The 12,607-nt window shown below is 32.1% G+C and overlaps 1 protein-coding gene and 4 non-coding genes across 5 annotated transcripts; 4 read left to right on the top strand and 1 right to left on the bottom strand.

Moving 5' to 3' along the window:
- On the bottom strand, window positions 1-7,231 carry LOC129969325 (uncharacterized). The gene is made up of 2 exons (XM_056083853.1): window positions 7,130-7,231; window positions 1-1,044 (listed from the first exon to the last, which is right to left on the bottom strand). The coding sequence occupies exon 2, from the start codon at window positions 1,006-1,008 to the stop codon at window positions 424-426; it is 585 nt and encodes a 194-aa protein (XP_055939828.1). The 5' UTR covers window positions 1,009-1,044; window positions 7,130-7,231; the 3' UTR covers window positions 1-423.
- Trnaa-ugc (transfer RNA alanine (anticodon UGC)) lies at window positions 5,347-5,418 on the top strand. The gene has a single exon. It is a non-coding gene; the product is annotated as a tRNA-Ala (tRNA).
- Window positions 7,232-10,358: 3,127 nt separating the features above from the next.
- Window positions 10,359-10,428, top strand: Trnaa-ugc (transfer RNA alanine (anticodon UGC)). The gene has a single exon. It is a non-coding gene; the product is annotated as a tRNA-Ala (tRNA).
- A 248-nt stretch (window positions 10,429-10,676) lies between these two features.
- On the top strand, window positions 10,677-10,748 carry Trnaa-ugc (transfer RNA alanine (anticodon UGC)). Its single transcript has one exon. It is a non-coding gene; the product is annotated as a tRNA-Ala (tRNA).
- Window positions 10,749-10,996: 248 nt separating this feature from the next.
- On the top strand, window positions 10,997-11,068 carry Trnaa-ugc (transfer RNA alanine (anticodon UGC)). The gene has a single exon. It is a non-coding gene; the product is annotated as a tRNA-Ala (tRNA).
- The last annotated feature ends 1,539 nt before the right edge of the window (window positions 11,069-12,607 follow it).

The following is a 12,607-nucleotide window of genomic DNA, read 5'->3' as shown; positions in this document are numbered from 1 at the left end:
GTGTTTTTTTATCCTTACATATTTGTTGTGTATTTGTACGCAGTTTTTTTCTGGCTGGTTTAAGTTTGAATTTGTGTTTTTGGCATAAACATCTTTGACTAAGCTTTTCTGGTTGGTGTATATTGTATGTCATTAAATTTTCTGTTTGGGTTACAATATAATATACGTCCATGAAAAGCAATTATTGATGTTACAAAACACTAGATCAATTATTCACCAAGGAATTTTGACTGAAATGATAATTTCTAATTATTTAACATCTGATTATATGCAATTAAAATATACTAGTGAATGAATTGATTTCAATTTGTCTTTGTCTCGAAATAAACAGAATTTATTAAGCAACTTAAAATTTCGTTAAATTATGTAAATATCAGCAAAACATTCATATGGAACAGCAAGTTGTGAAATTTAATAAGAACATCAGTTTGTCATCTTATGCAAATACAGCATGAAAAAAAGAACGAATAAGAGCCCAGTTGTCTGAAAAGTACCCACGACAAATCTCACAGCTCTTTTAATAACATTAATCTCAGGATCCGGTGGAATGAAGAAAAGGGTAACAATAAGACTCCAGAACCCTACCGACAAAAACGACACTATATCATTTCGTGCAGCACTTCTGTCATATGAGCTAGAATCCAACCTTAAAATCCTCCTGATTAGAAAAATGAAATTAATAAGACAATTCAAAATCATCTCTAGAACAGCTTCCATGGTTGCTAGTGATTTCTTTCCAAGAATGTCAAAGGTTTCACTGATATTGATGATCAAATTTTCGAAAAAAATGTACAGCCGGGATGGTCGACGAGGTTCGACTTCCGAGCCACTACCCCGTCCTCCGTATTCCATTCTACTTTCGGAATGCCTTCTAATTGACTTCTTAGGGCTGCGAGGATCATGACTTCCCAGGGAATATCTAGTTCCTCTCCTGGTTGTTCCGGTAAATGGATTGATGTCTAGATCACCTCTGCCTCTGCTTCTGCTTCTTGATCGAGTTCGAATCATACTTGGCAATGTGAATTCGATCACTGCTTCAGATTCCTAAAAAAAAAGAAAGTAGAATCAACTGATGTCATTTGACTTCACACACACAAAACGAGAATACTCGCGATCTAAAAATATCGTAAAATTTGCAAAACACCCATTTTAACAATGGCATAAGAAATGCAACTTTTTGTAAATCAATCATGTAAACAGCGGGAGGAATCTTCCCAAACATTTCTGGTATACTATTTAATAATCTTGTCATGCTAAAGAATGCCTTGCATGGCATTTCGCTTACAATAGTTAAGAAATGTTAAATTTTAATCTGAATTTGCATTTTCATTGAAACTATCGTGTTCATATTTGGCGAGTTTTTTGGCGATAAATCCCTGGCACGGCGTCAAGTGTCCGAAATCGAATTTCTGCTTTGGATGCGTTTCTCTCAACCGATTGAAACAAGGATTTGACGCAAAGCTGAACACAAAATACCCTGCCAAAATTTATATATTTAAGTCATCAACCCTTTGTTGGATTTAGATGAACTTTGACAGGTGTCTGTTCTGTAGACATTAAATATGCGTACCGATTTTTATCCATCCAGCTCTCTTTATATTGCAATTATGTTAACTTATATTCGGATGGACGGACTGACAGAATTCCTCTGAGCAAATTTTGCTTAAAACTTGGTAGAAATCTATAAATTTGGTGTTAAGACCGTATACCATATTTCTTGCTCAAAGCATTTCTGAGTTATCTTTGTCACAGACACATATATTTAATGCCAAAAATATGCTTTTCGAACTCGGGATGTTTAAAAAAAACCGCAAATTCGAATTTTTTGACGATTACTTTCACTTTCTCTATACTAGGTATAGGAGAAAGTAAAAGAGCCGCGGTGGCCCGGTGGTAAGATCTCGGCTTCGGAACCGAAGGGCTTCATGTTCGAGACCCGATTCCACCGAAGAATCGTCGTGTAAGGGGTTCCGGTGCACTTTAAATCCGTCTGGGCCAAACGTCCTCCAGCTGGTGTGATGAGGATGTGGTGTGGAGAGGAGGGTGCCAGCACAGGTGTCGTCCTCGTCATTTGACCGCGGTTCTAAATAACGAGGCCCGTCCTAAAATATTCCCAGTGTTTCTTTAAAACGGGACGTTAATATAACTGAAAGTAAGAAGTCATTTTCTTGTGGTATTAGCACATGATTATTTTCATTTTATAATTTCATTTTTATTTATATTTTTCAATGTGCAAACCAAACGTTTTCTTTCCATCTATATTTTCTGAAAATTTAAATAAACAAATCTAATTTTTTTGTGTGTGATCTTTAAAATTAAGATGATGTTTTGTACCCATTCAACTCCTTCAGTAATTATAAAGGTTACAGGCATAAGGTGGGAGGTTGAACGAGGCATTCTTCTAAAGAAAAATTAAGATTGAGCCACAAGAAAAAGTTGTGGATTAAGACTAGAAGTTTGCTTGAATATCTTGATGATCCAAAAGAAATAAAATTAATGAATCTCCTATTAACCCTTTCTAGGGCCGCGGGAAGTATGCTTCCCACCAAATTTATCAATCTTTGTATGAAATTATGTAGGTTGGCATAAGTTCTGACAAATTTTTTAGAAAAACAGAAACTTAGATGCTTCAGTTCATTATCTTACACAAAATGATGTGTCTTTATTTGTTGTTTAATTATTAATTAACCAAATTAATTAATTAATCAAATTTATCTAATAAGCTAAATAAATCCCTTTTCTTATTCTCATTTCAAGCCTAAAAATATTTTAACATAATATGACTAGAAAAAAATGGCCCTTTAAAGGGTTAAAGAATCCTTTTACTTATAGTAGATACTAGTCGCTTTTATTACGACTAGTATCGAGGATAGTGGTTATATTTCAGTTAAATCGTTTAAATCTGACATAGTATTATGATTCCGTCAAATTGGAAAACATTAAAACCGTGCTATTTAAATTGCCTTATATGTGTTGATTCTATTATGTGTATGAAGCCTTCTAATAAAGACTAATACTGAGCAATCTTAGCGCTGTTAAAGACTTAATATATCTTTCATTTGTCTTCTAGTTTCACTTTATTATTACTTTACTTTTTTAATCGCTTCGTAAACTGTACAGGTAATAAACATAATTCTCATTTCAAAAATAGACTAAATTAAGGCTGTTAAATAAATGATGAAATGATGGAAAAGATTAGAAATTCAGAAAAGCAATGTAATCTATTATTGGAAATAAGAAAAAAAAATTTAAAAAACTCTAAACTTCAAGAAGAATTGGCACGACTATGAAAATTGTACCATTTAAAGAACAATTATTTTAATTTTGAAAATGTGCAACATTTATTTTTTGTGTACTAACATTTATCAAAATTATCCTGGAAAGGTGCTAAAATTCAAATTAATTTTAAATAAAAATTCTAATTAAATATCAAAAAGAGTCTTAAGATGCTAATTTTCATCCTCCAAGGTGTATATTATATATGCCAAACTTTAAACTTATAGAGCGCCAACACAAAGATTCATCTTAATTATTTGCATAGATTCTTTCGAAATTCTCTAGGAAAAAGGGGCATTTTGCATGAGTACACGGATGAAAAGTCGCCAAATACATTAAATGAATCCTCGATTCTGCGGGGTATATAGTAAAAGTTTGGCTCGAATTCAGTCGATTCTGTGTTAATTAAATGTTTCTGAAAGCTAAGTTGTTAATTTCAATTTAATTCGTATCTTGTTTTGATATACACAAACCTCTTTATAGGTGAACCTAAACAGTTTCCATCATATTCACATATTAATAATAATAATCGAATCTAACATCTGTGAGCCCTGAAAATTTTCACTACTTTAATTTTTTCTTGAATTAAGTATAGAGAAAGCATTGAATTGTCAAAAAATTGGAACGCGAGAATTTGACGAATCTCCGTGTAATTGACCTACCAGAATTCGAAAAACATATTTTTGGAAAATATCTGTCTATGACAAAGATTACTCAAAAACGCTTTCAGCTAAATGGGTGAAATTTGGTAAACGGTCTTTAAACCTGATTTGCAGATTTATATCAAATTTTGAGTAAAATCTGTTCAGTCTGACTGTTCGAATATGAGCTAATACGGTGACTAGAAAACGGAGAGAACTAGAAAAATAAAACTCGATACATACATCCAACAGATATGGCGTGGGTACCTGTCAAATATTGATCAAACTATGGGTAGACTATCTGTCTGTCTATCTGTACTTTCAGATATACGTGAACGCGATAACTCAAAAACTTAAATATATCAAATTTAACATGGGATTTTGTGATGACAAATGTAGTTTGTCAAACTTTTTATTTCAATCACTTGGAAAGAGCGCATCTAAAACCCAAATTCCACTTTTGGTTAGTTTGTTAATTTAGTTACATTAACGTCCCGTTGTAAAGCAACACTACAGCTATTTTGGGACGGACCTCGTCATTTTGAACCGCGGTCAGATGACGAGGACAACACCTGAGCTGGCACCCCCCTCTCCACGCCACGCCACTCAGCGGGAGGACGTTTGGCCTTGACGGATTTAACATGCAACAGAACCCCTTTACATGACGGTTCTTCGGTGGAATCGGGTCTCGCATCTGAAACCCTACGCCTCACGAGCCGAGACCTTACCACCAGGCCACCGCGGCCCCTTCACTTTTGGATACTATCTACAGCATGTTAAAGATTAATCGCCAAAACACTCGCCAAGGATCACTCTAAAGATTCACTCAAAATCTTAAATGCAAGCCAAATGTTTGTATTTCGTAACTATTGTACGCTAATGCCATACAAAACTTTCTCTGGGATAACATCTTTATTATGTAGCATGCAAGAATATTTTGTATAGATAACTTTTACTAGTAACAGAAATAGAATTAAGAGCCATTTCAGATTAATATACAGACAGTATATTCTCGCATTTTAAGGATCTGGAGTTCTTGGCTTCGGAATTGAATCTTTGTAGGTTCCTATTTAGTTAGGGGGGCGGTGTATAACAGGCAAAATAATGATTTTGTGATTTTTATGGATTTCAAATCTGTTAATTATTTTATTAATAATAACTATTATAAAATCGAAATATTTTCCCACGATGGTTATTATTTTCTTTTTTTTTTTTTTCGTGCTCATTTATTCCCGATGTTATTTATAGGAAAAGAAATTTGCTCATAAAAACGCGATTCCGTATTCATTTGGCAATAGTCTTAACACCTGCGGATCTGTTTCAATATGAAATCCGTCACTTTAAATAAGTAGATTATTTTTATCACCTGTCTGACTTCTTTGAAAGGAAATGCAAATATTTATTGCTATCGATATCTCTCTGAAATGTCGGGGGTGTAGCTCAGTGGTAGAGCGTTCGCTTTGCATGTGAAAGGCCCGGGGTTCAATCCCCCGCACCTCCACAGTTTTCCCTCCATCAAGGGATTAATTTTTTTGACATCTAGTCGAAAATCATATTTTAGTTATATATCCCCCCCCCTCGCAACAGGAGGTTCCTCAGTACATTCCGAGAATATAATCGTGCATCGTGCAAAAATTAATCTTGCACAGCTTTAAAATTTAAAAATATACATTAGGGACAGAAAATTTTGTAATACCAGTCCAGTTTTAATTCCGTACAATTGTTTCTATAATTCTATTAAATTTTACAGTACTCCGTACATTATTGGTTCATTGTTTTATTTACTACGTTTATGCATACGCGGATTGAGACAATATTAATTTAGTTCTCTTTTTGATGTTATGGTTTATTTGTTTTTGTTTATTGCTTTGTTTCCCATTTTCACTCCTATTTAATTATATCTTTCTACTATTTTTAAAGATAGATGAACCAAATCTGAAAGATTGCCGTACTACGTTGTTTCAAATTAAAATCTTTTACCCTTTGATCTTTATGGCTTGCATTATTTAATTATCCTTATTTATGACTGACTTGCATTATCTAATTATCTTTATTTATGACTGACTTGCATTATCTAATTATCTTTATTTATGACTGACTTGCATTATCTAATTATCCTTATTTATGACTGACTTGCATTATCTAATTATCCTAATTTATGACTGACTTGCATTATCTAATTATCCTTATTTATGACTGACTTGCATTATCTAATTATCCTTATTTATGACTGACTTGCATTATCTAATTATCTTATTTAAACCTAAAATCTTATACTACGATGTTTCTTATGTTTAGAACAAAGAATCTTTTTGTCGATAGTTAAAACGACTCATGTCTATGAAATTATTTGTGGCATGTTATCCCAAAAGTAAATCTATTTGAATGCATGCTGAACAATAATGTTCGATATCAGTACATGGAGCATTTTTTTAATTTTAAAATTTAACAACTGACAAAAGAATTCCTATGATTTTCTGGTTAATCTTTGTATTATAAACCAGACACAACCAAATATAACAAATTATAAATAAGATGTAAATACTGATCCAAATGAAGTAAAGTTTTATTCCATTTCGAACATCAACTTTTCAGCTGATGACTGAGAAAAATGTATAGAAATTTTTAAAAAAAAAATTGAAATGGAAATTTTAATTTTAAACAAGTAACATTCGAAACATTTTTATCATTTAAATTCATTTGATTTAAAAACTAAATAACTGATCGCTTCTGAACAATTTAACAAAAATGTTATGAACCTAAAATATGGAATTTCGAATCAAAAATTTGTTTGAATTTTAAGCATACAAATCTGTAATTTTTACAACTTTAATGGCAAATATCATATCTTTCATAATTAAAAGGAATTATTAATGATGAAACAAAAATAAAATTTTTCAACAATTTTTTTTTTTAATTTTATGAAATGGATTATCGTAAAAGTTATAAACAGATTCGAGTCAAATTGAAGTTTAAAGCTTTATAAACATGTCCTATTTAAGATTCAATACATCGTTTAAGAAAAAAAGAAAGAAAAAAAAAGAATTTCGTTCAGAAATAACCCTTTAGTTTTTACTAAAATTCTATTACAGAAATAACAATTAGTATATTAAATTATAAAATCACATATTAAATCAACTAAAATATATATTAGAAAGCTTCGGTACAAAATAAATATATTTATATTTGTGTTTAAACTTATAAAAACATACCTCAATGATAAAAAAGTTCCGATTCAATACATCAATAAGTAAACTGCATGTACGAATGTAAAATGTTCCTTCGCTCGCCCGAGTAATTTGCAAAAAAGCACACACGCGCCACAAAAACTGCCTTTTTTTCCCAAAAAAAAATAAATAAACCATAATAAAATTCGAAAAATGAATTTTGGTTTTTATTTACTAATTTTTTTTTTAAATTTATTAGATCAAATTTATTTTTTGATGAAAATAATTCCATTTTTTTGTAAACGAAAATGATTTATTTAATCCAAATAAAAATAAGGCCTTCGAATTCAGATGTCAAAGCTGTTATCACGAAATATCACCTAAACGGCTGGATTCAAAAATTCGATTTAACCGAATGATTGCGATATCTCTTTGTTTTCAATCTTATATGAACATCATTTGAGCAGAAAAAAAAAGAATGTAGAAATTCCTGTGGAAATCTTACTAGTTCTTTCCGTGAAGCCACATTTAAGCACCGTTCACACGAGGCCAACTATCGTGTGCAATAAAAGATCACGCCTACCTCAGAAAGAACACGTAACAACAATGACACAATGGCAAACAGTTGTCCCGATGAGACAACCATTTGTCATAATCCCATTGAGGTCACGTGATGTTTTTGAGGTAGACGTGAGCTTCTATTTGAGGCAATAATTGGTCTCGTGTGAATGGTGTTTTAGTTTGATGGAAAATAGCGGTTACTTTAGATAAATGGCTCATAGAAAAGAAATGATAAATGCTGGCTTAAACAAGCTGAGACTTTATTGAAAAACTCAAAAGAATTGTGAACATAAATATGCGAAAAGAAACATAGATTTACAAAATAAACACGTTTTTAATTTTTTCGATGTTTTACCTATTATATATTTAATTACAATATAATTAATATAATATGATTAAATTATTAATAAAATTAAGTATAGTAACTTCCGGGAACAGAAACCTGCAATTTGCATTCGCTGGCAATATGAGTGTTAAAATACATTTAGACGAAATTATATAAATGAACTATAAAATAATTATAACTCTATAAATGAACATGGTAATGCATCAGTAATTAGTGCATTAATGACATCTGTTTACCAATACCATAGAACCTTTTGAAGCAGGTCTCGAGCTTTCCTGGATGTACTAATCTCGATGCAAAGTGACCTCCATAAATTACCTTTCTTTTTTGTTATAATAAATGACATAAAATTTAATTATTATTATTATTTAAATAAACTTGATGTTACACTTCTAGAAAACGCTTTTATCGAAGAAGTGGAAATTAAATATACATCATGGCAGGAAAAATGAATAGTTTTTTTTTATAAGAATCGCATTCCGAATAGCTCTTTGTTTTCAAATATCTTAATGGAAACCCCATGTTGAAAAACACAGGGGTGCGTCTACAAGTAAGAAGAACGGTAGGACTCGTAGAAAATTTTTATTTCGGATAGCAGGTACAAGACTAAATTCTACAGAATTGCCACCAAATACAATATAAAGCTGATACGCGTTCAATTTAATGTGATGGAGAACACGAATAAAGCCAATTATTCACGCCGTTTTCCCCGCCAGATAAACCTGACGAACGACAAAACTAATTCACATCCAAACGGAGCACGAAAATGGAAACCGGTCTAAATTGGCATGGCGTGGAGTGAAAATATGAATTTTCATTTCTTCACAAATATCATCACTGCATGGTATTTGAAAATGCCTTTCATTTAAATGAATATTTACATCTGGTAAGAAGAAGGAGAATGTGGAGACTCAAGGTGCTTGGGAAATTAGGACTTTGATGTGTATTGTGGTCAAATTTTCACAGGCCCATTGGTGAGAATGACAGGTGACGGATTTTCATGGCTTTTGTGGCGGTGAATCATCAAGCCAAAAAGTGCAACTGGTAAAACTGGAGAGTTGTGATTATGATTCAAATATCAAGTTCTTTCTTCCAATATATCTCTAAATTACAAAATCTAATAGAAAATTTTTTTGGCCATTTCCGAAATGGGTAACCTGAGCTGAGGACGACACCTGAGCTGGCAGCCCCCTCTCCACAACAGCGGGGAGACGTTTGGCATGACGGACTTAACGTGCAACAGACCCCCTTACACGACGGTTCTTCGATGGAAGTGGGTCTCGAACCTGAAACACTACAGCTCACAAGCCGAGACCTTACCACCAGGCCACCGCAGCCTCTTAAATTATCATTGATACCTGTTCTAAGGAAGTCTCTATCTATCTGTTCAATAATAAGTTAACACAATAACTACAAAACCAAAAGAGCTAAACATATGAAATTTGGTACACAGATTTGACGTTTAAAGCGCAGACACCTGTGAAATTTTGAGCCAAATCCAATAAAGAATTGACTATTTTTCAGTTTGCACTTTTAGAAACATATAGATGCGATAACTCAAAAAACTCAATGATTTAAATTATCAAATTTGGTGTCGAATTTTCTGACTACAAGTGCGGTTTTGAATAAAACTTTTGTTCCAATTGATTATAAAAAAACGCGTCTAAAATCCAAATTCAATTTTTGAAAATTATTTGCCCAGAATTGTACAGGAATTAACCACCAAAACACTCACCAAGAATCACACGATATATTCAATAAAAAAAAAATCGTAAATTCACGCCAAAAATTAATATTTGTATAAAGATTGTAGGTTCTACAAATATACATTACTACTACGTTAACGCCAAGCTGAATGACATCGTTAATACGAGAAAGTTCTGCGGAGACAACTCCCACTGGCAAAAGAAAGAGAATTTTGAGCCGTGACAGATTCAATATATTTTGTAGCCCTGGCGATCACGGTTCCGGGACTGATTTTTTTTAGGTTTCTATTTATGCAGGAGGAGGGGGGGGGAATAGCGTTTAAAATATCCCAAAGTATTTATTTTCATATTTTTCAAATTTTTGTTAATTTTTAATTAATAATAATTATTATTAGGACGAAACAATTTATACTAATGATAGTTAGAATTTTCTTTTTGTTTTCGTGCATATTTCTTCTCGATGTTATTCAAAGGAAACAAATTTGTCCATAAAATGTGACACCGAATTCAATTGCTACTAGTTTTAACACCTGCGGTTCTGTTTCGATACGAAATCCGCAGCTTTGGAGAGACGGATGCTTTTCATCACCTGTCAAACAGCTCAGCAAAGAAAAGCAGCAAATTTAAGTTTCTTTCTATTGATAACAAATTCATACACCATGGGTGTAGCTCAGTGGTAGAGCGTTCACTTTGCATGAGAAAGGCCCGGGGTTCGATCCCCCGCACCACCAAATTTTCCTAATTTATTCTAGATATTTTGAAGAAAATGGATACACGTAATTTGTTGACGGTAGTATGATATAAATAACTATAACTTTCATTTAAAATAGGCAGCTATTTGGGGATGAATATCAAACAAAGCGGCTCAATTTGTGTACCTTCTTTTTCTTCGGAGCCTGGTAGAACGTTAATAAAACCACTCATCTTCCATCACGCGAGTTCGCATTAATCAGCTTCATAGAGAAGCACCTGACGTGTCGGGGGTGTAGCTCAGTGGTAGAGCGTTCGCTTTGCATGTGAAAGGCCCGGGGTTCAATCCCCCGCACCTCCAAATTTTCTTCATTTATTCTAGATATTTTGAAGAAACCGGATACACGTAATTTGTTGAAGGTAGTATGATATAAATAACTATAACTTTCATTTAAAATATTTAGCTATTTGGGGATAAATATCAAGCAAAGCGGCTCAATTTGTGTACCTTCTTTTCCTTCGGAGCCTGGTAGAATGTTAATGAAACCGCTCATCTTCCATCACGCGAGTTCGCATTAATCAGCTTCATAGAGAAGCATCTGACGTGTCGGGGGTGTAGCTCAGTTTTAGAGCGTTCGCTTTGCATGTGAAAGGCCCGGGGTTCGATCCCCCGCACCTCCACAGTTTTCCCTCCATCAAGGGATTAATTTTTTTGACATCTAGTCGAAAATCATATTTTAGTTATATATCCCCCCCCCCTCGCAACAGGAGGTTCCTCAGTACATTCCGAGAATATAATCGTGCAAAAATTAATCTTGCACCGCTTTAAAATTTAAAAATATACATTAGGGACAGAAAATTTTGTAATACCAGTCCAGTTTTAATTCCGTACAATTGTTTCTATAGTTCTATTAAATTTTACAGTACTCCGTACATTATTGGTTCATTGTTTTATTTACTACGTTTATGCATACGCAGATTGAGACGATATTAATTTAGTTCTCTTTTTGATGTTATGGTTTATTTGTTTTTGTTTATTGCTTTGTTTCCCATTTTCACTCCTATTTAATTATATCTTTCTACTATTTTTAAAGATAGATGAACCAAATCTGAAAGATTGTCGTGCTACGATGTTTCAAATTAAAATCTTTTACCCTTTGATCTTTATGGCTTGCATTATCTAATTATCCTTATTTATGACTGACTTGCATTATCTAATTATCCTTATTTATGACTGACTTGCATTATCTAATTATCCTTATTTATGACTGACTTGCATTATCTAATTATCCTTATTTATGACTGACTTGCATTATCTAATTATCCTTATTTATGACTGACTTGCATTATCTAATTATCCTTATTTATGACTGACTTGCATTATCTAATTATCCTTATTTAAACCTAAAATCTTATACTACGATGTTTCTTATGTTAGGAACAAAGAATCTTTTTTTCGATAGTTAAAACGACTCATGTCTATGAAATTATTTGTGGCATGTTATCCCAAAAGTAAATCTATTTGAATGCATGCAGAACAATAATATTCGATATCAGTACATGGAGCATTTTTTTAATTTTAAAATTTAACAACTGACAAAAGAATTCCTATAATTGTTTGGTTAATCTTTGTATTATAAACCAGACACAACCAAATATAACAAATTATAAATAAGATGTAAATACTGATCCAAATGAAGTAAAGTTTTATTCCATTTCGAACATCAACTTTTCAGCTGATGACTGAGAAAAATGTATAGAAATTTTTTTTTAAAAAAAATTGGAATGGAAATTTTAATTTTAAACAAGTAACATTCGAAACATTTTTATCATTTAAATTCATTTGATTTAAAAACTAAATAACTGATCGCTTCTGAACAATTTAACAAAAATGTTATGAACCTAAAATATGAAATTTCGAATCAAGAATTTGTTTGAATTTTAAGCATCCAAATCTCTAATTTTTACAACTTTAATGGCAAATATCCTATCTTTCATAATTAAAAGGAATTATTAATGATGAAACAAAGATAAAATTTTTCAACAATTTTTTTTTTTTAATTTTATGAAATGGATTATCGTAAAATTTATAAACAGATTCAAGTCAAATTGAAGTTGAAAGTTTTATAAATATGCCCTATTTAAGATTCAATGCATCGTTTAAGAAAAAAAAAAGTATTCGGTTCAGAAATAACCCTTTAGTTTTTACTAAAATTCTAT

This window comes from Argiope bruennichi, chromosome 5, assembly GCF_947563725.1.
Source record: "Argiope bruennichi chromosome 5, qqArgBrue1.1, whole genome shotgun sequence".
Classification (NCBI taxonomy): Eukaryota; Metazoa; Arthropoda; class Arachnida; order Araneae; family Araneidae; genus Argiope; species Argiope bruennichi.
The sequence above is the reverse complement of the archived record's forward strand: the minus strand, read 5'-3'. Positions and strand labels throughout refer to the sequence as shown.